Source organism: Cyprinus carpio, chromosome A1 (assembly GCF_018340385.1).
Source record: "Cyprinus carpio isolate SPL01 chromosome A1, ASM1834038v1, whole genome shotgun sequence".
NCBI lineage: Eukaryota > Metazoa > Chordata > Actinopteri > Cypriniformes > Cyprinidae > Cyprinus > Cyprinus carpio.
In genome coordinates this window covers 25,699,994-25,726,519 of record NC_056572.1, presented here as the reverse complement: position 1 = coordinate 25,726,519, position 26,526 = coordinate 25,699,994, and the positions used below count along the sequence as shown (strand labels likewise).

The 26,526-nt window shown below is 37.9% G+C and overlaps 1 protein-coding gene across 4 annotated transcripts; it reads right to left on the bottom strand.

Annotated features, from left to right (window-relative positions):
- Positions 1-26,449, bottom strand: LOC109044807 (sarcoplasmic/endoplasmic reticulum calcium ATPase 2-like). 4 transcript variants are annotated; one of them, XM_042759433.1, is made up of 23 exons: positions 26,431-26,449; positions 25,110-25,229; positions 24,946-24,963; positions 24,518-24,600; positions 19,667-19,771; positions 19,372-19,510; positions 17,298-17,464; positions 16,344-16,499; positions 15,053-15,194; positions 13,797-13,963; positions 13,451-13,539; positions 13,113-13,215; positions 12,898-13,029; positions 12,399-12,524; positions 11,643-11,864; positions 11,397-11,508; positions 10,769-11,010; positions 10,466-10,686; positions 9,258-9,460; positions 8,135-8,220; positions 7,860-7,993; positions 3,178-3,295; positions 1-2,258 (listed from the first exon to the last, which is right to left on the bottom strand). In XM_042759433.1, exons 2-23 carry the CDS (start codon positions 25,225-25,227, stop codon positions 1,971-1,973), a joined length of 3,171 nt encoding a protein of 1,056 aa, XP_042615367.1. In that variant the 5' UTR covers positions 25,228-25,229; positions 26,431-26,449; the 3' UTR covers positions 1-1,970. The 4 variants fall into 4 exon arrangements, with proteins under 4 accessions (XP_042615367.1, XP_042615363.1, XP_042615374.1 ...); XM_042759429.1 differs by lacking the exon at positions 26,431-26,449 and adding an exon at positions 26,039-26,424; XM_042759440.1 differs by lacking the exon at positions 26,431-26,449 and adding an exon at positions 25,907-25,925.
- Between the last annotated feature and the right edge of the window lie 77 nt (positions 26,450-26,526).

The following is a 26,526-nucleotide window of genomic DNA, read 5'->3' as shown; positions in this document are numbered from 1 at the left end:
TGGATTTCAAATCAAGAGTTTATTTTCCATTTCATGAAGCATTTTCCATGTCCCTGTTAATGAAACAGCGATTAAATGACAGTTATGGTATCAACTGTATGAATGACAAAATACTACAAAATTCAAAATGTATTCTTTTTCAAGAATTAGGAAATAAATAGAATCTAAAATACATAAATAGAAAGAACAGGGTTTTCACTATATTATAAAGCTCCTTTATGTGGAATGGTTTTAAATGGAAAAACAAACAATAAAATAAGACTCAGAGATGTATGGGAGAAACAATGGCATGAAATAAACTGATTACGAACATGAACCTGTCCCTTTTTCCCCTGGAACTTGACACCTTAAGGAATTAAACTTAATCACTCCCGGTTTTTCTCTGTTCTTAACAACAATTAATTGTCTGGAACTCAAAACATTCTTTTTTGGGCTCTGATCAAGATACTGCCAAAAGTTTTCAGCTTCCATCTGACGAGCAGAATGTAATGACTGGACACCAGATGATGTTTGGTCTTAATAAAAATTAAATTGAATCCTTTTATGAAGTGAAAAGGCAGGCAAAGCAACTTTCCTCACCATACAGGCACAGCAATAAAACTAAAACAGTCACACTGAAAAAATTTCAGAAAATCCCACTTTCATTTCGAAAGTAATGATTCAATGTGAGCATGAGGGTCCCAAAAAAGGGAAAGAGAGATGAGACAGCGCATGCGGATGTGACTTGTATGACCAGCTCTAATGAAGCACAGTATCGCTGGCATACCCAAATAAAAGATCATAAGCCACAGGGTTGAAGAATGTAAATAGTATTTTATCATTTACAATTTGAAGCATTGCTGAGTAGTACTAGGCATATAAGAGAGTGACAGTTTTCAAAAATGTAACACAATTACAAGCGTTCCAGGTAAGACGCTGCTTTTTGTACTGTCACATGACATGGACTGTGGGAATTTGAGGAAATTAAGGACTCGATAAAAAAAAAAAAAAAATTGTTTTGGGTACCAAACAAAAAATTAAATAGAAAACAGCAGAAAACAAGAGTATTGAATGCTGCTAAAAAAAAAAAAGATGTGCGTTTTATCCAAAGCACTAAGTGAAGTAACAAAACAAGTGGAACTAATGGAGCTTGGTATTATGCCTTCAGAGGTTAATTTTTTCTCTCTTCCTGGTGAATTTATTTTTTGAACTTGCTTTGACTTAAAAACAACATCATTAAACATTTTATTAAAATGTTTTAGGCCCCAACAAAATTGGTCTTAATTACAAAGAAGACATGTACGTGAAAAAAAGAATGAAATTAGGGAAATGTGACAGACAATTGCAATGCTTTTGGGGTGTTAGAGCGACATTGCCTAAAAGGGAAGTGTGTCATTTCTGTGCCAACAGCAGTACCAAGCGGTTCCACTATCTTTCATAGGTCTGTTTAAATGACAGTCCCGCTAAATTCATGCCAACGGTTGAGCCAATGTTGTTATGTCTCACCTGGTCCTTAAACAAATGTAAGGCATCTGGTGTCGCTAGTAATACAGAAACTACACACATAGCCTTTAGAAAGCAACTAATTTTATAAAACTAAAATAAAAATTTCAGGCTAAATTGAATACAGATATATGTGTTGAACAAAATAAATAATACAACAACAACAACAAACAAAAAAAAACTAAAGACCAATGCAAAACCAGTGACACATAGTTAAGCTGAAGAAGATGGTCATGAGCACAAAACTTGTCATTTTATAAGACTGAATTCAATTTCCCTTCCTTTCTCTGTCCCTAGCATTCCTTTATCTGTGATTGTCCTGGTCCTGCATTTCATTCATACTGCTCCGTTTTTCACACTGAGCACCAAATTCGTTTTACATTGAATGTGTACACTGCTTTTGTATGTCAGCCACTTTTCTGTCTGCCTCTCTCTCTGACTCAGACATACTCACACACGTTCTCACACACACACACATACTCCTCCTCCTAATCCCAAAAGATATTGGTAATGTCTGAGTCCAGGCTGAAGATCCAGACCAGCAATGGGCCAGAGATGAGCACAAATGACCAGGACACACCCTTAAATGCCTGTTGCAGCTTGCCAATCACCCCTCTAGTTGCATTTCCATCCTCCTCCAGCAGCAGATCGCTGCCAGGCTCAATGTAGTTTCTGGCCAAGAACTTCAGGGCTTCATCCATCAAAATAACAGGCAGAGACATCTTGAGAACAGTCACCCACTGGGGCCAAGACAACGGCCGGATCTGAAATATGACCTAGAGAGAAAAACAGGGAAAGACACAGCTAGAATTTACTGGAATAATTCACTTAAAAATAAAAGTCCTGTCATCATTTACTCACACTCAGATCGTTCCAAACCCTCTGACTGACCTTCTTCCACAGAACATAAAGTTATTAAATGTGCCAGTAAGTTTTTTCTGTGCAAATGAAACCTACTAAAGTGAAACTATAGCTTTGTGCAAGTCACAAATTCCCGATTCCCTCTGTTCCTCACATAGCAGTGACTGACATAGTGATAATGGATGGGACAAAATTAAACCGGGCCTGGTTTATCCGCTTATATTGTAGAACTATATATAAAAACAACAAATGCACTAAATAAAATAATTTAATAAACGCATATTTACAATACACACTTAACTCAAATAAGTATTAAATAATAAAATAACTAGAGAAGGCTGACTATAATCAGCTTGCTTTCATTTGATGGGATAAGCCTACTCTTGAATTAAAAAAGCTCTTATGGTCTTCAGTGATGCAATGACAAATACTGAACGTGCACAAACAATATCTGAGCGAAAGCAGAGCCTATTCATAAGAGAACACATTTTTATTTTTCATACTTAAAGATGTCATCTTTTCCTTAGCATCACACAATTCTACTGATAAAGTCACAAATACTACATAAGTTATGAGGGGTTTCTGATTTCCTGTATTACCCTCAAACATTTCCTTAGATTTTTTCGGGAAGCCTTTCATCATCAGTGATGAAATTAATAGCAAATCCATAATTTCCTTGATTTATTAGGCAACCACTTTAAGTGCAGTTTAAGTCAGACAGGCATGCACAAGTCTTGCCTACTGAACACACACATTCCTCATATGCAAAGGCATTTGTCTGAGATTGTTCTGCATCATCTTTCCAAATTCTTGGCCACACAGACGCATACTTACTGGAAGAGGATCCACATATAAGATGAGGAAGTGTAGGGCCATGGAGAGACAGATGGCTCCCACCAGCCAGGGGTTTGACCACGGTGGCATTTTGAGTAGAGACTGATTTTCTGATAAACTGAAACATATACACACAAAGACAATAAGAGCAGTTCACTGTTCAGATAATGTATCACGGTTTCCACAAAAACAATAAGCAGCACTGTATTCACCATTGCTAATAATACAAAATGTTTCTTGAGCAGTAAATCAGCCTATTAGAATGATTTCTGAAGAATCATGTGACACTGAAGACTGGGGTAATGATGCTAAAAATGCAGCTATGCCAACATAGGAATGAATTCAATTTTAAAATATATTAAAATAGAGAGCTACTTTAAATTGTAATCAGGGTTCCCACACCTTGGTTAACTTCAAATTCAAGGACATTTCAAGGACTTTCCAGGTCCGATACCCTCAAATTCAAGGACTTAATGTGAGGACACATCTCAAGTGAGAGCAAGGTTACATCGTGTTATCTTGTAAGATACATTGTTTCAGTTTTCATGTGTCAAACACAACTATGCAAAAAAGCTTTATTTTTGGCCATATGACAGAGATCTGATATTCTGTTTGTCGTATTTGTGTTCTGCATAAAACTGAAGAATATTCAGTACATCCTATTCTATATTCTAAAATGATCTGATATTAACTTTTGCATGCATTTTATTAAAAAAAGAACTTAGGCTCATGTCAGGCATGTGATCAGCTAGAGACAAAAAAGAAGGAAAATCTGACCACGCCCCAAGCCACGCCCACAAGCAACACCCCCAGCACTCATTATTATATATATATATATATATTTTAGCACATTAAAGATATATCTTATATTGTAAAAATATATACTGTCCTGTAAAAACAAAAAAACAAAAACAGCATTTAAAAATCATGACAACAATATAATTATATATTATAATAGTACTATAACATATTATAGTAAAGTACATAGAATCGTTATTATTATTAAAGGGTTGGTTCACCCAAAAATGAAAATTCTGTCATTAATTACTCACCCTTGTGTCGTTTCAAACCCGTAAGAGCTTTGTGTCATCCATATATAATTGTGGATGAACCACTGATGTCACATGGATTAATTCTCCTTGCTCCTTGTTTCTGGACTTGGGAACATTTCAGTTGCGTTGCTGTCTATGCAGGGTCAGACAGCTCTCAGATTCCATCAAAAATATCTTAATTTGTGTTCCGAAGATGAATGAAGGTCTTACGGGTTTGAAACGACATGAGGGTGAGTAATTGATGACAGATTATTCATTTTTGGGTGAACTATCCATTTAAAGTACCTTCTGCTCATCAAGGCTGAATTTATTTGATCAAAATAAAGTAAAAAAAAAAGAAAAAAAAAAGGACATATTGTGAAATATTATTACAAATACAATTTTTTTTTTAATTTTAATATATTATAAAATGTAATGTTATTCCTGTGATGCAAAGCAGAATTTTCTTCATCATTACTCCAGTTTTCAGTGACACATGATCTTTTAGAAAACATTACAATTTATTTGACTCTCAAAAAAACATTTCTGATTATTATCAATGTTGAAAACAATTTTGCTGCTTCATATTTTGTGTGCAAATGATGAGGCACTTTATTTTTCAGGATTTTTTGATAAATATAAAGTTTAATGAACAGCATTTATCAAATATATTAATTAAATTCGTTAATGCATTTATTAATAGAAATCATTATAAAAGTCTTCACTCACTTTTTGTCACTTTCATGAATGATGAATAAAATTATTAATTTCTCTATTTTTTTTAAATATTATACAAATGTTTGAATTGTATCGTTTCCACAAAAATATTAAGAACCAAAACTGTTTTTAATATTGATAATAATGAGAAATTATTGAGCAGCAAATCAGCATATTAGAATGATTTCTAAAGGATCATGTGACACTGAAACGTCTTTGTAAACAACAACAGATTTATAAACGTTTCTAATGACGAATGTTGTGTTCCCGAATGCAAATTAAAGCGGCTCAAACCAAGCGCAGCACTAAGAGTGAATCGAAACCGAAAACAGTACTGTAACAGCAGACATGTAGCGCGTCACACTACAGCCTATTATATAATTACAGGACAACCGTTGTGAATTTTATGACAGCACTACCAATCTCAAATTCTAACCGCCATTCATAAAAAGTCACTGGGTCGAGTAACACGTTTCAGCGCTGATTCTGCTCGCGTTTGGCGCTTTGAATCATTTGAACGCTTTTGAACTGTCCTGCAGATGGCGCCGCGAGCTCGTGCAGCGCTCTCAAGACCATTCCATCCATGATGTTTCTTTTCGCGGTTTATTTAGGTAATAGCTTAAGGCCATTTGCGCGATTTTAATCATCATGCAGTAACCAACCTACCCGCCCCTCCCCTTGCGCGATTTTAATCATCATGCAGTATAAAAAAAATAAAAATAAACTTGGATCTACGTGACTCACATGGGTCATCCCCACTGATCTATATATGTTCTATATTACAGATCAGTGGTCGTCCCTCAGAGTCAGAAAATACGAAAATCACATCCCTGTGATTTTAGGGGATGTTTTAAGATGTATTTTTATGATTTTAATTTTTTTTTGAGTTTTTGTTTAACATTCATGGGTTAGCATTATCTTAAGCAGCTTATAGTCTCATTGTGTCTGTGAAACGTTGAGGGACCATCGTAGTAGTTTTGTGTGCGCGTGAACGTCATGTAAGGTGACCATATTTTCATTTTCCAAAAAGAGGTCAGTGAGTGCGGGTGCGGGTGGGGCGGGGGGGGGGGGGGGGGGCTGGGGTGGTGGGGGGGCTGGGGTGTGGTTGGTTGGTGGTCAAAGTAGTGCCCAAAGTAGCACAATGACCATATCCCACATATTAAAAACTGAAGGTATGTCATTTCCGTACCTAAAATACATATTTTACAGTCACCGTTATGCATATTGATCATAAACACAGCTAAAAAGCTGACTACCAGTGGCCGTCCTTCATAAAACTTAACATCTGTTTCATCATCGGTAGAATGCAAAATGTTTCAATGCAAAATGTTTCAGTCAAATGTAATTAAAGCAACATTTCAAACCTTTAATCCACGGGGAAAATCAACCCATTAACCGTTTAAAAGTAGCCAAATTCCAAAGGAAAAAAATGCAGACTTGGCAGCCTTGCATTCAACACGAGCTGCAGGAGTCAGATTTGACTGATCACGGGTTGAGAGGAGCGAGAGATGGCTGATAGACCATGCTGGAGGATTTGCTGCTCAACAGATCCTGAGCTCATTGACAAATATATGATCTTCCTTTACACAGAGCGTGCGTGATCGCAAAATCAAAAGTTCAATATTAGAATGTGTACACTGGACACAAAAATAATGGGAGTTGGGTGTAATGATCAGAAATTCAGCGGGAGCGGGATTAAGAAAACAGTCCCTCGCACACAATGATTGGCCATTGTAGAAAGCAAAAGTCGAATCCCAGACTTTTTTTTAGGTCCAAAGAGAGGACATGTCCTGGAAAAAGAGGACATATGGTCACTCTAACGCAGGGATCCTCAAATCTGGCCAACATGATCCACTTTCCTGCAGAGTTTAGCTAGTAACATGTAAACACACGTAACAAACATAATTCAAGCAAGCCAGTATGCACAGATCACAAATTGTTGCTGAAATAACACATTAGCGGACCAGAGGGAATAATATGGATTTTTTTTCCAGAAAACTAAAATAAATTAAAGCACTTTCAAGGACCTATATCAATGTATGTTTATTTTCAAAAACATTCCTGGGCCTTGAAATGTTTTTTTTTTTTTTTTTCAGATTCACAAACTTTCAAGGATTTCAAGGACCCGTGGGATCCCTGTGTAATAGTATTTCACAATACTACTTATTTCATTGTATATTTGATTAAATAAATGCAGTGTTGGTGAGGATAAGAGACTTTTAAAACCATTAAAAAAAAAATCTGAATCTCTTTTTTTTTTTGTAACTTTGACATGAAAATACCAAGTCAAAACTATATATATATTGTGACGTGTGTCCCGAGCACTCATCAGCATCGCCCTGACAACGGCGCAGGCACACCTGCGCCTACTCATCACGGGCTGAGCGGCCACACCTGCGTGCCATCAGCCGCAGCTCAATTAAACCACACAAGCGGGCACAGAGGTGAGAGATGTCTCCACGAGAGCCGGCTAACTTTGTCTTTTCCTCTGCCTCTAGAAAGCAGCGTGTGACCGCCAGCCCCAACGCCACGGGAGAGCACGGACCCACACTGCACTAGCAGCACTTCACAGACAAGACGCCGAGCACCGAACACCCAAACCACCTCACCGCCGATTCTTTTAATAAAAATCCACCCTTCGGGGAACTTACCCTCATACTCGTGTCGTGTCCTACTTCACCCCGCTACTATATAAATATATATATATATATATATATATATATATATATAATATATATATATATATATATATATATATATACACACACACACACACACACACACACATATACATATACATATATATATATACATACATATATATATATATATATATATATATATATATATATATATATATATATATATATATATATATATATATATATATTCATTACATTACAGTACAGGATTTAAAAAAACAAAATCACATACCTGTTGAGGGCATTGCACATCTCTATAGTGACCAGCACAGACAGCGCCATAGTCATGGGGTATGGAGACTCAAACACTGAGCACTGCACTCCTGCAAACTCAGCATGACCTTCACTGCACTGCAGATAGTGAGACTATAGAAGAAACGACAGAAAAAAAATTATATTTAACACAGGGTCGACAAAAATGATAAACCTTCTGATTTAAGACAAAACAAGACTCAAAACTGTACTCTTTGAAACTGCAGTAAATGATTTTGTTTTTGTTTTTATTACCAGCTGGTAGAAAGTTAGCTTTGGTCCATCATGGGCTGCCATGAACCACCAGGCAGCAGCTCCGACTGTTGCTGCGCCTACATAACCTACAAGACAGACAGAGAAAGTGAAAGATATGCAACTTATCAAATCAACATTTGCAGAGTGAGTTCACTGGCTCTTTTAAATTGAATTTGTGCTCTTAATGAAAGTGTGTGAAAGTTCAGCTTGTTGACTGCTCTCTTGTGTTTACTAGGGCTGGGTTGACAATACTGATTAACTGATTATAATCGATCTTCATTGTAATGAACCAACATCGATTCTGAAAATCCAAGATCAATCTTTTAGTCTATGCTGTTTTCTGCTGACACATGAACAACAATTTCACTTTTACTTGAGGACCGCATCTCCCATCCAAAAGTGGGAATAAGCTTTGTGTTTTATTACTTTTGACATGAAACAAAGTCTCACATTCTGTCAATTTGAAATACAAACACTAAACACCATTTTTCCGCTCTTTAATGTTCTGTGTCAGATACGCACGATATTACATATTTATTATATTCTTACTTAACCTGTTAGCAATGTCTCATTTATTGTATGTTTGAATAAATCCCACATTAAAATAAAAAAAAACTTTTTATGACAGTTTATATTTCAATACTTAATTGGAGTGAAAACCTTTTTAGCTTTTCATTGGTCTTTTTGTTGAATTTGTTTTGATTTGCTAGTACATTAAAAAGGGATTTAGTTTTGAACAAAATAGCAGTGAAAGATGACACAAATATCGGTGTGATCGCTGATCATGTTTGGATTAGAATGGACCAGATAGCTCAGACCAAATCTAATCACTGCTGCACACCTCACACAAAGCTGTTTAAGACACCTGAGGATAAAATGGATCTATTTCTCATTTATACCACATTTTAAATTTAAGAAAAACCATGCACTTTAGTGGATACCTAAATATTATGGCTAAGAAGTTTTTTTTTTTATGCATCATTAAGTGAAATGAAAAAAATAATGACTACACTTGTGTATTATAGAATCTGATCTAAACTGATCAATAACATTATTCTTTCTATATACAGTAATGAAAGGTTTTAATTATAATAACAAGGAGTGGTGTGTGTAAATGACTCACAGCCAATGATGAGGTATCTGCAAAAGAGCCAACCCGAAATGAGTGGTTCTCTAGGTGAGCGTGGGGGTCTGGACATGATGTCCAGGTCTGGAGGGTTGAAGCCAAGAGCAGTAGCTGGGAAACCATCCGTCACTAGATTGACCCACAGCAACTGGACTGGGATCAGAGCCTCAGGCATTCCCAAAGCAGCGGTCAGGAAAATACTGAGAGACAGAGAGAAACATGCAATGCTTAAAATGCTATTTTTTCCAGGCGGAATGCAGTAATTTCAATGGGAATCTGGGAAGAGGACATGGTGATGGAAAAAATATGCATTCTCTGAAACTTTAAACTTTATATTATCTTGCAAAAGTATTAAAATCCCCCAGGAAACTTTCACATTTTAACCATCGCTTTTGGGGGCTTCGCAGGAATTTCATGTTAGGGTGAACAATTTCCTTTACACATATTTTGGAGGCATTTCATTTCCTTCTAGATATGTTTATTGAAAAGATGCAATCCACAAAAAGGTCGTAGTGCCAAACACTTATCCAAAAATTCAGTAGGCAAAAAACAATAGGTGCGTAGATCCAAAAAATACAAAAATGCAAAGATGAAAGAGATCCGCACTCGTCCAAATACAGCTAAAAAGCTTTTTTCATTTATTGCTCAGAGGTCACAAATATATGTGCAACGAAGTGCAAGTGCAGAATGTTTTCAGGTATTAACCCTTCCTCAGTGCCATGTGCTACCAAGCAACACCTGTGCTCATTAAAACATGTATTACCGTAATACCCCTAGTACCCCGAAGATCTTTTAAACAAATACACATATATATCTCAAATCTATAACAAAATACAGCAAATATATTTACAAGTCATATATACATACACACCAATAAATGATCTCATGACTCCAACAATAGTTCTTAACATTAGTTTTTGTGTATACAATCAATTTTGATAAGATGTTGACAGTGTCATGTCATATTACAACTGTTAGTGAAAGTGAAAGTGACATGACATGTAGCCAAGTATGGTGTCCCATAATCAGAATTTGTGCTCTGCATTTAACCCATCCAAGTGCACACACAGCAGTGAGTAGTGAACACACACACACACACACACACTGTGAACACACACCCAGAGCAATTGCAGTGTCCAGAGAAATTTTGTATGCTCAAAGTATAGTGTGACCACGGCTTTACAGTGATTTTTGTCTGTACTTACCAGACTACCTCTCCAATGTTAGAAGAAATGAGGTAACGGATGAACTGTTTCATGTTGTTGTAAATAGCTCTGCCCTCCTCCACTGCAGCTACGATGGTTGAAAAGTTATCGTCTGCCAAAATCATCTCTGAAGCAGATTTAGCCACAGCCGTGCCTGAGCCCATAGCAATGCCGATCTCGGCCTTCTTCAAAGCAGGGGCATCATTCACACCATCGCCCGTCTGGACAGAAAACGCAAGTGTGAGTTTTCATTAAATCAAGTCTTCTGCACTTTTGCACTCTCTTGGGTCTAGTAACACTTACCATCGCTGTGATATCACTGAGGCTTTGCAAATATTCTACAATGCGGCTCTTGTGCGTTGGCTCGACGCGGGCGAAACAGCGGGTGGTGCGGCAGGCCTGTCGCTGCAGGTGGGGAGGCAGCTCATCAAACTCCCGTCCTGTGAGGCCGCTGCCAAACGGCCCACCTTCAGCCTCCTCTTCCTCCTGCTCAGTGATGATGCCCACTCGACGACAGATAGACAGGGCAGTGCCCTTATTGTCACCTACACAAACCAACACAGGAAGAAGACCTTAGATTGAAATTCACATGCATATTAGTTTGTGTTTACCGTGCCTAGGCACTATTAGATAATAGACGGTCTTGGATTTAGACCTTAATTTCTCACTGAGGTTGCGCTTTTTGATTAAAATCATGCCATTCAAAAACCAAAAGACATTGGTTAATCTTCAAAACGATAAATTTTTTATGAAACCTGAGAGGTTCAAATATTTTTAATACACTGAAAGTCCTGGTAATCAAAACTCAGAACAGAAGATCCAAAAGGGTCAGAATTAACCACAGTCATATGGGTTTGGAACAACATACGGGGAGGTAAATGATAGGTGAACAATCCCTTTAAAATCACCTCTACGTGTGTGTTTAACCCACCTGTGATCATAATGACCCGTATACCAGCCTGTCTGCACATCCGCACTGCACTCAGCACTTCCTTCCTGGGTGGATCTAACATTCCCACACAACCTACGAATGTCAAATCCGACTGAGAGAAGTAGAAAAAAAAAAGGGTGAAAGTTACAGTTTTCAAAAATAGATATTTAAATACTTTTTACATTTAATTTCAAATGAATTAGTCCTAAACTTATCCAAATCATTTATCCCAACTAACTTGCTCACCTCATATTCTATGAAGGTTGCACAGTTCTCCAAGTTCAGGGTTCGAGGGTCAGGGGGTGAATCCCTGGTTGCCATGGCGAGGCAGCGTAGTGTGTCACGTCCCGAGCTCCATTCTCTTACTGTGCTTAAGAGCTGCTCCCTTAGGTCAGAGGTCAGAGGCACTCGAGTACCACCTCCGACCCGTATCCATCGGCAACGCTCCAGCACACTCTCTGGCGCCCCCTGTGGAGTCGGGATTAAGAAATAAAATGCATGCAGAATTGTGAGGAAGGTGAGGATAAAGTTCAAGAATTGAGAACCAATTAATATTCAGAAGGAAAGTAAATAAATAAATATCAAGAGATAAAATGCATGTAGAATTGTAGATGGTTGGACAATGATACATTTCACAAATTAAGAACCAATTAATACTGAGATTTACAAAATAAATCAAAAGTGACAATAAAGGCATTTTTAATGTGACAAAAGATTACTATTTTCAAATGTGTTTTTACACGTTCTATTCATCAAATAATCTTGAAAAAGAAATTTTCACAAAAACATTAAGCAGCAGAACTGTTGTCAACATCAATAAAATCAGATCAAATCAGCATGAGAATGATTTCTGAAGGATCATGTGACACTGAAGACTGGAAGAGTCACAAATAGTGGAACAGTTATAATAAAAAAAAAAAAAAAATCAGTGATCCTCTGACAAAAATGCAAAATGAAAAGAATGGAAAAAGAGAAAGCTTCAAAGAGAGATGAAAACCAGACCTTGACAAACATCTTGGCACCTGAAGCAGAGCGAGTGAGTTTGTTTGGAGTGCAGAAAGCAGACATGGACTTCCTGTCTCGAGAAAACTCCAGAGTCAGCTCTTTCCTCATTAACTGCTTTATGACCTGAGAGAATAATGTTTTACAAACATTAAAAAAGCAACTCTGTAAAAAAAATATGTCACACAAAAATATATATTCATCTACTCTTGACAAATAAACTATATAGAATAAAGAGAATATTTTCAAACATATTTGAATTGTTGAAATCCATTCTGCCAGAGTTGCTGACAAATAACATATAATGAAAAACACATATAATATTCATATATTTATTTAAGAAAAAATACATTTAGAATCATCATACAGTTTCTATAAACAATATAGAAAAATAAAAAAATTATGTTTATGATAGTTCTACATGTAATATACAATATCATACTGCTGTCACTGAGTGGAGATTCTATGCAGGCCAACATATAATAATATGAGCACTCACTGAACAGCAGGCAGTGGCTCTTTCAGCAGGTGAGAGGCCTCTCAGGTCTGTGTCAAACACGTTCATCTTCTCCACCAGACAACAGAGAGCTGTCTCAGTTGCCTCTCCCACTTTCTCATACACACCTTTACTCTGTGATTTTCAGAGAGGAAACAGAAAATGAGGTCTCTACAGCTTCATGATGACAGAGAGAGTATGTAGATGTGCACACGCACCTCGCTGTAGTCCAGCGAAGAGTCGTTACACAGGGCACAGATAGAGGCCATTTCCACCAGCCCTTCATACTGACTGCAGCGTATCGGTACACCGTCCTTATACCTGAAACAGAGACAAAAAAAGGATGGGAGGGATTGGAGGAGGACCGCAAACAGAGAACTGAGGACTGAAAATAGAGAGAATAATGGTAAGTGAGAAAAAGGGGTCGATTAGGAGAAGAGAGCAAGTCTTGTGAAAGACATCACATAAATGTTTAAGCAAACCAAAAGTTAGGTCAGAAGAGAAGTGTGTGTGTATGTGTGTGTGTGTGTGTTGTTTAAATGTGAAATAAACTCACACTTCTCCTTCAGGGGCATAAGTAGATCCAGTTACTGAAAATTCGTTCAGTAAACACCTCTCACCTGCGATGATGTCCACAATAAACATCTGCACCCAGACAAACACACATGCACAGCCAAGCATGCACAACACACACATACAAACATGATTAGTAAGTTTGATCTGTTGTTTTAGAGCATCATTCCATGTTATTAATTTTCTAGCTACCATAGAATAATAAAATCCCACAATGCATTTGTTAGAATTATTATACACTATTAGATATTATTATCTTACAACTACATAATCTAGAATTTCTTAAGTATTAGAGTAAAATTGTTGCACTGGACACAAGTCTCTCTCACCCTGCAGACAGACATCTGGTTGGTGGTAAGAGTGCCTGTTTTGTCAGAGCAGATAACGGAGGTACAGCCAAGTGTCTCTACAGATGGGAGGGAACGGACTATAGCATTTTTGCGGGCCATGCGCCGTGTGCCAAGCGCCAGGCATGTGGTGATGACAGCAGGAAGACCTGTGAGAAAGAACAAAGACATCAGTGATTAAGTTACGAGAAAAGGGAGAGGAGTGTACCATTTTACAATGAGATATTAAACAATATTGCTCTTAATCCTTTCTTAATTTTTTAAGAAAATCAACCCATGCATGTTTAAATGCTGTATTTTATATGTACACAAATTTAAAATATACTGCCATTTCAAAAAGCTTTATAACACAGTGGGTTTCTATTGTGCACTTTTTTCTAACGGTTCAATACAAGTTATTTTATCAGCAAACTTGAACATACATTTTTTTTGGCTTTGATGAAAGCAGCACTCAAGCTGCACGTAAAACCTGATGTTTGTGTTCGCAAGAATGATTTCAAAATAAAAGAAAATGCATCTGACCTTTTATACAAGAGAGTTCACATGATTAATGGATCCTTTTCACAGATATGATGTGTTTCCACAGTTATTCCACAGAACAATAGTTAATGTTGTGCCTGGGTTATTACAGTTAAAACTAAAACCATTAAAAATATATATTGTTACTTGAAGTAAAATATATAAGAAATATATTAACAAATAACTTAACTTATTTTACTTCAGCTAGTCAGCAATGCAACATTTTTCCGTTTTCATTTAGTTTAAATTGATGAATTGAATTAAATTTATTTTAATTTTGATATTATTATACTTCAGCTAGTCAGCAATGCAACATTTCCCATTTTCATTTAGTCTTAATCAAACTATTTTTTTCCTCTTTGGTAAAGTCATAAAAATATTGTTGCTTTTGTTACAGTTTCCATTCACTACTATAGAAGTATACCAAAGTATGACCAGAAGTTCCAATTCTGAGAACCAGGGAGTGTGAAAAGGGTCCATAACCATCCAAAAATCTTTAAATCTTTTTCTTCACTTTGTCTTAACTTTACATTTTTCTTTATGTTTTACATTTTTCAAAATCCTAAAATATTCTGTTCATTTCCAGGTTAAAATTTTTCATTTCAGTTTGTCAATGAGTTTTCAGACTTCTGGACCCCACCATATACAGTAGTTGGGAAAAGGAAATTTTGATAATTTGGCTCTGGCAGAGAGAAAGAAATAGGTTAAGATTTCCGCACCCTCAGGGATGGCGGCTACAGCCAGAGCCACGGCGATCTTAAAATAGTACACAGCTCCACGCAGCCAGCTGCCTCCATGCACTGGGTCACTGAAGTGACCGATGTTAATAGCCCAAACCGCCACACAGATCACTGTGATCACTCAGACAGAGAAAGAGAGAGAGTGAATGGCTCACACTTAAACACCTACTTCCTGCTCAACCTCTGGAGCTCGATAATGCTGCCAAATTGCTACAGAATGAATGCAAACAGTTATGAAGCAAATGACAGGATCAGTCAATGACATACTGCTGTAAAACACTTTAATTTCGAAGGTAAATGTATTTTTTGGTTCATTTAACATGCAGGCTTTTACTGGAGTGGAATACTAGATTAGATTAGATTACATTCAATTTCACTGGGCAAAGTACAAGTACACAGCCAATAAAATACAGTTTAAAAATTATTCAAATAATAGTGCAAGCGCAAATGGTATGAGGTATAGACGGCAAGAGATAAGCTAAAAGCAAATGACAAAGTATAAAAATAATTGAGGGTGCAGGAACAGTGGTAATGACGAATAAATGGCAGAATGACAGTTATAGTGTAAATGGCAATGTGTATAAATAAAAAAGGTGCAGTGAGTTCATGAATAGTAAAAATGTGCAAAAAGGACTGAAATAGTAAAATAATGAGGTACAATAATGAGAAACAAAAATGGCAAATTACCATCGCAGTGCAAATGATGTGCTCTAAAAAAAACTCAAGGTGCATTGAGTTCAAGCATAGCGGGAAATAGCAAAATTATGCAAAACAGTAGAATATGAAATATGCAACAGATTTTTTATGTTTTTTTTTTTACTCGTTGAAATGGTTTGCCTTTTAGTTTATAGTTTAGTAGACTGAGAGCTGAAAATAACATTTCTCAATGCTGCACAGTATATATTAAAAGCCAACAAGTTTTTAAAAAGTTGCATGTAAGAATAAATATATGCTAAATTGTTGACCTTATTATGTTGCATATTTCAGAAATAAATATTAACATTTTGTATTTTTAATCACATGTAGCTTAATCAAGAATCAAGAATCAAAAATCACACTTCCAGTTCATTTGTCAAACTGGAAATGGAGAATCACACTGAGCATATTCCTCTGCTTTACAATGCACACTGCGACAAATGAAGCAAGGAAATGCAAACAAAAAAATTCCATAACATGCACAGAAAACATAGACATAGCATAGTCACTCGACAAACAAATGGAGTGAAGGTAAAAATAAAAAAGAGTGAGCACAGAAAATTGAGTTTCCTACCTTAGAGAGCTGCTCTCCAAACTGGTCTAGTTTCTGCTGTAGAGGGGTTCTCTCTGGATCGGTGGCTGCCATCTCATCTCTGATCTTCCCGATCTCGGTGTGTACACCTGTGGCCACTACAACACCTATCGCACGCCCTGCTGCAATGTTCGTCCCCTACATAAACACACAGTATGGATTAATTTAAATTAGAGTAATTTTATTAAGGTATGGAATGATCCAGGGTACAAAATAAATACTTGAATAAAACTGTTACAGGGCCAGTTGTACAAGAGTTTTGACATAATACATTATTTACATTCTAATTTATAAATGACGTGATTAAAATAAAATAATTACATGTCTGTATAAAATAATTACATTTTGATAAATAAAATACAGCTTCATAGTACTTCATAGCTTCTAGTAGTAGGTATTACATAAGTACTTTTATAACACACCTATCATTGTCATCTGAGACAAAAAGTCAATTTTGGAGCCTGATTGTGTGACATGTAAAGACATTTAATTTATTGTTTTGCTTTTCACTTTGGATGGATCCTCCAAGTCGCTGTTTATGTTCCTGTCCTTACATGGCCAGACATCTATTAGACTTTCTCAGTGGGACAGAAGTAATGGAGGCTTTAGTGTTTGTGTGTGGGTGGGAGGGAGGGGTGAGACTTTGAGGCTGGTACTCTCTGGTCATTATCCATCTGAGAGCTCAAAGTCTGTGTGATGTGATGAGTCAGTCTATAGCCATGTGGGAGCAAACAATATGAGTGATGTTTTATTCAACACACAGAATCGACTGCCGGACATAATCCACTACAGTACACAAACAATAATACACATCCGCATCTGGCCATGTTTAATCCAATACCTAATTACCACAGGCAACGAAAACAAAACTCGAAATTCATAAAGAATAGCTGCAGATGGACAGATAACTAACATAATCACTCCAGATAATCTTACAGAAAACAGCATGTTTTTCTTATCCTGGTTGACGGCACGGGGGTCAGGCACTGGGTCTGTGTGTTTTAGGATGGATACGGACTCCCCTGTCAGGATGGACTGGTCCACTCTCAAAGTAGTAGAGCGTATGGAGGTCAGTCGGATGTCTGCTGGGACTTTATCACCAACTGGAGAAAAGCAGGTGTTAAAAAAAGAGGGACTCGTGTCATTTTTTTATCAGGCACGTTATGCGATAAGAACAATGTACGCAGTAAAGGCATTGAAAATGTAAATTATTTACTGTGCCCTAACGTGTTATTTACATACAAAAGGAACTGTAGCATTTCTGCATTTTAGAGTTTGTATTGGGATGATTTTCTATCACTAAATGATGGGAATATAGAAAAAAGGTATTATTTAATTGCTGTAAATAACTAATGTCATTTTGCTACAGTGGGACTCTGAGGTTTAAACTACAATACTGCTGATTAGCACCCCATACTTTACAGTCTATATTTAGAAACCAATGTCAGTCAACATACAGATCGAAAGCAAAAAAGACGTCAACCTTATTTTTATTCATTCACTTTGGGATTCTAAGAATAGAACTTTGAGTGGAGGGCCAAGAAAATTCTGAGACTGGGTCTTAACCCTTTCCGTCAAATCTCATAATAAAAACCACACACACACGCGTGCGCGCGCACAACAAATACAAATACATTAGGTATTATCAGCATAATAATTTGAGTGAATGACTGAACTGAAAAGAGTTCACATTGTCAATGTCACATATTTGCTTATTTGATTAGTGACATCATTTAATTTATTTTAAACGGTTTAAAATCCTCCCTGTGACCCTCATATGAGGAGAATGGATAGATGGATGGATAAATGATTAAATAAGTAAAACAATCTCTTTTTTTTTCAAGTTTACCATATATTTTGAATACTCAGATTTTCTCAGACCTCACTATGTATTTACATTTACATTTTACATTTACATGTATGTAAATGAATAAGAGATTTACTTTGAAGTGACCAAATCATAATTACAAATGCAGCTGCAGGTTGATTGCCAATTAGCATCATACATCAGCTATAAATGGGGTCAGACAATTAAGACTTTGATGTGAGTTTTCAAAGCAACAGGAGGCAACTAACAGTGTTCCAAAGATGCCAAGTGCCACAGTTGCAGGTGCATCAGTTACACAGAATGAGGCACAATTAAATGCATCCAGGGAAATAGTCTATAAAAATAACATACGCAAATAAATCTGGAAAAACTTCACTGATGCAAAAGGAACTGTGGCTGCAAGTCACAGCTCACCAACAATAATGGTAGGACAGTTTACTGCATAACTGGCCTAAAGCCCAAGCACAATTTCAAAAATGTAAACAGTATTTAAAACAAACTTCATAAACCTGGAATTTCTGGCAGTACTTTCAAAATGGAAGTGTTTTATTGATGCACAAAAGATACAGAGGGTTAAAGAGGCCTGGTTAAAGAGGCTGAAACCCTGATCAGTGAAAAAGTTAAATGGACTGATGAGTAATTTTGCATAAAGTTTAGAGAAACCCACATATTCTTGCCAAATTTTAAATATGGTGGGGACCTTTGATGTTTTGGGCAGCAGTCTCATGGGAGTCATTACTTCGAATAATCAATGTGCATGTTATTTGGATTGAATCAAACTCTGCCAAACATGCATTTAGCAAATACTTTGCTTAACTGTGGGAACAGCTGGCTATTTTGTTGAGAAACATCCTTAATACATCTGAGACAGACCGTGCTAGGCTGTTTTTGTTGGCTTCTACAAACAATCAGAACATAGCCATCTCTATTCAGCAATGTCCTAAAATTATCTCCAGACATGTCCTTTGAGAGTCATCTCTTTTTTGCTTTACAGAAAAAAACTACTACAATCCACCATTTTATTTTCTACCAACTCTTACTCCAGCCTCTGGGAAACTAATTAGTTTAACAAAAATTATGAAAGGAAACTGGGACATAAATGACAGAAATGCTCTCATTAAATGCATTTTATTTTGGCAAATTAAAAAAAAAGAGATGTAGAAATCTAGTTCTCATTCTTACCAGCCACCTCCACAATGTCTCCAGGCACAATTTCCCTGGCTCTGACCCTCTGTACACTCTTCCTGTCCTGTCTGTAGACCTTCCCCATTTCAGGCTCATATTGTTTTAGGGCTTCGATGGCATTTTCCGCATTTCGCTCCTATAGAAACATACACACAGTGAGTTGCAATTTCTAGCAAAATTAGTATTGTAGCATCTAGTAAAATCTAGTATTGCATTACGGTCTAATCCACAGGCAGGAAATATATTATATTAACTTTTTTAAGATGTATTTAACAATTTACACAGGCTGTACCTGCCACACTCCTACAATGGCATTGGCAATAAGAATGAGGAGGATGACAAATGGCTCTACGAAGGCTGTGATGGTTCCTTCACCTTCCTCAAACCAGGCCAGAGTCTGAAAGAGAGAGAATATGTAATGCAAAACATGGGCAGTGCGAATTTTGTCAAAACTGTAGTAACTATAAGGTAATATATATGTTGCAAAGACACCGTCACACTGGTTTTTGGGTTTTGTTTTTTTGCTTAGGTTTATCTTGTCTTTTATTTTTTGTTTTTTTTTTTTGTTTTTTTTTTTTTTTTTTTTTTATTTTACCCTGTAATTTGTCATGTTCTCATTGGTTCATTGTCATGTCGTTGTGTGTTCTGGTTGTTCATTGGTTGTGATAATCATGTGTTCTCCTATTGTTTGATATATATATATCCCTCATGTTGCCATTGTCCCTTGTTAGCTTTGTTTTGTGTAAGCGCTGTTGGTGAGTGTCATGTTTTATGTTCAGGTTCAAGTTCTACTACCTTTCATGTTTCTTTGTCAAGCCAAGAATGATCAATTGATGAAGGAAAGTCTGTACACTTCTGGATATCAATAAACTGCATTTGGGTTCACTACGCTCGCCTTCAGTGGTTCCCCCATTACAGAATGCTAGACCAAAATACGAACCCAGGCCAAGGCCATTGTACTATTGAGGATGATGTGGAGGACTTTTGTGGACTTTGTGATCAAGTTGATTTTAACGATGTAGCACTTAAAGACATTTTTCGTTTTGGTTTAAACAAAAATATTTCTCGTTTCATGCCTCTCCATACCCCCAACTGGACTTTGGCAAAATACACTGATTATGCCCTGTTGCTCTGTGGTTCTTTTTTTACTGTGGGTATTGTGGAGGAGGAGCCCCGCAATACCGCATTTCCCATACCAGAGTATTTCCACGCCCCAACCGTCATGTCAGTATTTATTCATGCCACGACCACCACACCAGAGCCTGCTCACATCATGCCTGCCAAGCCAGAGCTCAGTCACGTCATGGCCACCACTTCAGAGCCTCTTCACATTATTGCTGCCACTCCAGACTCTCAATCCATCATGCTGCCATGCCAGAGTCTTTAGCCATCATGGACAGCACTCTGAGGCTACAAGGGTGATTCTTAGGCGTATGAGACTGGCTTCCAGTTTGGAGGATATGCCACTTGTGTCGATGCGAGCAGCTGGCACCTCTGCGTTGGTACCCAGTCTGAGGGTCTCTGAGGTGGTCCCACGTCAGTCGCACTCCGTGTTATGGCGATGGCCATACACTCTGCTCTTCTGTCCATGAGTCCACTCCAGAGCCTGCTCCAGTCTATGAGTCTGCTCCAGAGCATGGGCAAGTCCTTGAATCTGCCCCAGAGCCTGATCAAGCCCTAGAGCTCAGTCCTGTGTTGGCACCAACCTGTGTGTTTCCTGCCTGTCCTGTTTTGACCACAGGGGTCACACAAAGACCCTCTGCCAGTCCTGTCATGGCTAAAGAAGTTGTCCCTGAACTCACAGTCTGCCCTGTCACAGGTGAGGAGGCTGTTTCTGAACTCACAGTCTGCGTTGTCAAGGCCAAGGAGGCTGTCATAAACTCTCTACCTGTCCTGCCACGGCCAAGGAGACCGTCCCTGAACCCCTTCCCTATCCTATCATGGTCATGGAGGCTGTTTCTGAACATGTCATGGAGGTTGCTCACAAACTCTCTGCCTGTAATGCTACGGCCACTGAGGCAGTTCAAGGATTTTCTGCTTGTCATAACGCGGCTATGGAGGTCGCTCATGAACTCTCTGCCTGTAATGCTAACGCCACTGAGGCCATTCAAGGATATTTTGCCTGTCATGTTGCGGCTATGGAGGCTTCTCATGAACTCTCTCCCTGTTCTGTCACAGCTAGGTAGTCTGACCATGTCTCTGTTCTGCCATGGCCTCCTGACCTGTGGTGGTCTTTGCTCCGCAGGCTTCACCTTGATCATCTGCTGCGCTATGGTCACCTGCTCCGACAGCTTCACCCTGGTGGTCATCTGCTCTACCGCGGAGATCACTGGTCCCGCCTGCTCCACCCTGGTGGCCGTTAGCTCCGCCTGCTCTGCCCTGGTGGTCCTCTGCTCTGCCCTGGCTTCCTGCTCTGTCAACTCCACCATGGTCTTCGTCACTGCTCCACAGACCAGGTCCTCCACTACTCCATGGTCCAGGCCCACCTCTGCTCCACAGTCCATGGTTTCCATCATTGCTCCATGGTCTAGACATGCCACTGCTCCACAGCCCAGGCACCCCCCACCCCCCGCTCCACAGTACATGCCATGATCCAGGTCCTGTTCCCCTTTATGGACCTGGCCTCCATCCCTCCCCGTTTCTCTTTACAGACTTCATAAAAATTTCACACAAATTACATTTTGATTTCAATGCAGTTTGTGTGCAATTCTGGAACAGGTATCAGCCAAAATAAAAACCGGTTCAAATTTATAGCTGGTCAGCCAAAACTTTCTCACACTGCTGATTTAAAACAAGCAGGCGGTTCTTCGAGCTCTTGCATACCATCTGAACTCTCTGTTCTTGTTTTGGATTGGTGCATAGATCATCTCTTCTTCTGCTCTTTCCTGTTGTGACGGTTCCTGAATTTGATTTGTGAATTGTCTGTTTTTGTTTATACGTTTACTAAGAAAAAAAGGAGAATATAATAATTTTCATATATAATAAATTACTGGTGCCTCAGAGCGAGCAATCCAAACATAATGAATGTGGTCATTGCTTTCGGAGGTGGATGCTGCTGTTTGGGAACGCAGTCGTGTAAGACATTTCTGGGAGGCAATTATACAGAAATACTTTGATGACAGACTTTGCTTGTGCATTTCAGAATGACCATTACAACATTTCAGATGAAGTGGAATGAGATCGGTCCACTGGTTAGTCAGGTTTTGCCATCCCATAGTGCAAAGTCACTTGACTTTTTGATGTGCTTGGAGGAATTTATTCGCAAAATGCATTTCCATCTTCCATAATTCGCACCAACCGTTTTTCGCACAAGTTAAAAACCACCTCAAGCGAGCATAAAAACTTTTTTGCGAATTAGGAGATTTTTATTTGAAATTTGTCGTTTCCATCACTCGTATCTCATTCGATACTTCAAAATGTGCATTAAAATAGGGTGATGGAAACATAGCTACTAACTGTATTCGTCGTCTGACTGCATGAACCATTATTTGAAATTTGTCGTTTCCATCACTCGATATATATATATATATATATATATATATATATATATATATATATATATATATATATATATATATATATAGCCTTCATGTTGCCATTGTACCTTGTTTAGCTTTGTTTCCTGTAAACAATGTTGGTGAGTGTCATGTTTTATGTTCAGGTTCAAGTTCTAGTTAATTTCATGTTTCCTTGTCAAGCCAAGTATGATCAAGTCAAGTCTGTACACATCTGGAAATCAATAAACTGCACTTGGGTTTCATCACAGCTCGCCTACAGTGGACTGTAATGTTACAGACACGTACATTTGCATTTAAAGATCTAAATTGTTCTAAATGAAACTTTGAGTTGGTTCTAAACTTTATCTTAAATTTAGTGCAAACATAATTTTTGTGTGAACATTTGTATATGCAAAGCTTGTGCCTGCAAACCGCAAGGATTAAGCTAAACTAATGATTATACACAAATATCTTTATTGAACTCAAAAAAAAAAAGAAAAAGAAGATATGCTTAAAAAGAAATGGGTATTAATGAGTTCCTTTGAAGTTTATATGAATTTCGTTTTCACCTAAGTAACTGATTTATAAGATAAATTATTAAATTAGCTACAGTAAGGCCATTTTCAGCAGTGGAGAGAACTCAAGGAGCGGGAAGGCCTGGAATCAGATGCTGAGGTTGCTTTGTTTCTTCTTAATAGGCGAGTTACGTTCATTTTGCTTTCGTTTCACACAACTAATATGTGTTGGCTTTTGCTTGAATATGCATATGGCTGGCAGGCATAGCAGATTCCCTCATCATCGCTGCCATAGTTGTGTATGCACGTGTGGGGCGGAGTTAGCAAAATAGGGGCGAGGTCCTGTTGGGGTATGGGCGTGTTTGTTTTGGTGATTTCAAATATCAACGTTTTTTTGGCAAAATTCGCTCAGTGCAACTTTAACTTATTGTTTATCGAACTGTTCATTAAAATCCATATTATATTTGCAATCATGCAGATTTTTCAAGAAAAAAACCCTCTTGCTCGTGTGATATGCTTAACTATATCATATGATATAAATAGAAGACGATTATGCCATATCTTGAATTTTAGGGGCATGTAACACTGCATTCTAATAGGCAACGTCGGTCCTGGTGTGCCGATGTCCTGCAGAGTTTAGCTCCAACCCTGAAAAAAACTTCACCTGCCTGTAGCCTTAGTAATCCTGAAGACACTGATTACCTTGTTCAGGTGTGTTTGATTAGGGCTGGAGCTAAACTTTGCAGGGCAGCGGAACTCCAGGACCGACGTTGCTTATCCCTGGGCTACATCATGCAGTCAGTCATGGTCCTGCATCATGTTCGTCAACAACTGTTGCGAGCAATGTAAAATCACGTACAGCTCTGGGTCGGGCCAAGGTCCGTTAAATACATTAATAATTTTAACATGTTATTTTTTCCATAATTAATTGTCCCAAATATATCTATTTAGCTATCTATCTATCCATTTGGCAGTAGTATTTGTGGATGGATGAAGATTGCTAGAGTTTTGTAGAATTAATGCATCTGTGTTTGGTATCAATAAATGTGAAAAGCTTGTGCTATTGTTCTGTGCCAGCACTACTCTTGCTTAACATTGTGAGAGTAAACACAGTCTTTGATTTATACTTACAAAGGAAATGCAGGCAGCAAGGAGGAGAATCCGAACTAGCAGATCCTCAAACTGCTCCAGAACAAGTTCCCATAGTGACTTACCTGTAAACACAACAAAGATTATAAAGACCTACAGTGGTCACAAAGTTTGAACAAGGTGACTTTCCATCAAGTGAAAAAGAGCTATCAGAACACTAAAACCTGAAACATGTAAAAAATTAAAAAACCTTTACAAATAAATCTTTAAGAAACATTCAATCAAGATCTACTCAGCTACAAACAGAATGCAAACCTCATCCAGCCTCCTCAAGGGAATCCAATAATAACTAATTATCTACACAACCAGCATCTCCCATGCCACAGTGGTAAGCTCAGAGAGACTTTTAGCTTAGAGTATATGATGAAAGATCTGCTAATAATTACACAAAACCCAATGGAGCAGCTCACCTTCTTCTGCAGGTAACTCTGTGGCACAGGTTATAGCAAAATAAAAGAAAAATGGGCAGAAAAAAAAAAAGTTAATAATCACATAATGAAATTATTTATTGTTCATATTGCATAAAACACGTTGTATTTTTATTTATTTATTTATTTTGCAAAGCATGTAGTACCATTGGGTCCCCATCTTTCTCTGCTCTTCCTTAATTGCTCAGAGCTCAGTCCTGTTGTCTCATTGACACCGAAATATCCCAGCACCTCCTCAACCGTCTTTGTATGGGCATTGTCCATCCCTGCAAGAGAAGAATGCATGAATCTTTAAGGGACAGCATCCCAAAATCTAATTCCATCATCATTTACTCAACCTAATTCTCATCTGTTACCATACAAAATATGACTACTTTCTCAGGTAAAAAAAAATCACTAATGACAGTCGCAGTCACCATTCACTTTGACTGTATGAACAAAAGAAACAATGAAAGCGAATGGTGACTAAGTCTCTCTGTTCTAACATCGTACGGTTTGGACCAACATGAGAAATAAATAATGATTTTTAAATTTCATCTGGATTATATATTTAATTTTTAAAGGACACTCTCTCTAATTAGAGGGAAGTTTCAATATTTTGGAAAAAACATTCTCCTACCGTAAACGCAAGGACACTAAACACCCGCACGTGTTCTGTATCTACCTGCCTGAATAAAAGACCCAGGATATTATATTTCCACGTGACTCTATTAAGAGGCCAAACTACTGCGCACCTGTTACTGTACGTTACCTGCAGGTTCAGTTATTATGGTGACTTTTTTAATAAAACCATTCAAGATAATATTTATCACTATACGTTTCACACAAAAATATCCGAGACTAAACGTTTCGGTTCAATCTATGCCCTTAGTAAAATGACGATGCAATCATTACAAGCGGTGAATTGTTTATCTTCTGGTCAAGTTTTCGTCTTTCAGCTTACTGAGCGAAACACGAGCACACGCTGCTGATCAGACTCCCTCTGAATGACTGATCCTGCAGTCACTATGATCGACATCCCTCCCAAGCTACTGTATTACCAGACACAGCGTGATGCCGTCAACACCTTACTCACCAGTTTAACTGTAATTTAGTCCTCTGCGAACCAATGACTTCCGCTCTACTAAACCTTTATACTAAACCGCGACAAAGCAGTTATAGGCCGATGCGGTGTGTTATTGTAGATCAATGAGCTGCTGAAATCCAGACTGATCGCACTGCAGCGCTGCTCAAGGCAAATGATGATTTTATCTTATGCGCTTTCCTTCAGATTTCAGCATGATCCGGGAAATTATACAAAAACAAAATCGCTGCGGGATGATTGATTGCCTTTTTTAGTAGATTTTCGACGCTGTCAAGTCTTCCTGAATGTACTGGTAGTTTTCAAAACGTCAACGCCGATGCTATAATCCGCCGCTACATAACCGTCGCTTTATTTAATACTAGGTCACTGGGCGACATTATTACCGTTGGTGCTTCAGTCGCAGCATCGATGGGCAGAGCTGCAGCCAATGAGCAGTCAAAACGTCATCCTGACGGATGGACTGGACCAATCATCTTTAG

Coding starts and splice junctions, on each gene's coding strand:
- LOC109044807 (XM_042759433.1), bottom strand. CDS start 25,227: ATGGACAATGCCCATACAAAGACGGTTGAGGAGGTGCTGGGATATTTC. Junction 13,964..15,052: donor TGTAGCCGCCATCCCTGAGG/GTGCGGAAATCT, acceptor TCTTTCTCACAG/GTCTTCCTGCTGTCATCACC. Junction 9,461..10,465: donor AACATTGGAGAGGTAGTCTG/GTAAGTACAGAC, acceptor TCTGTCTCTCAG/TATTTTCCTGACCGCTGCTT.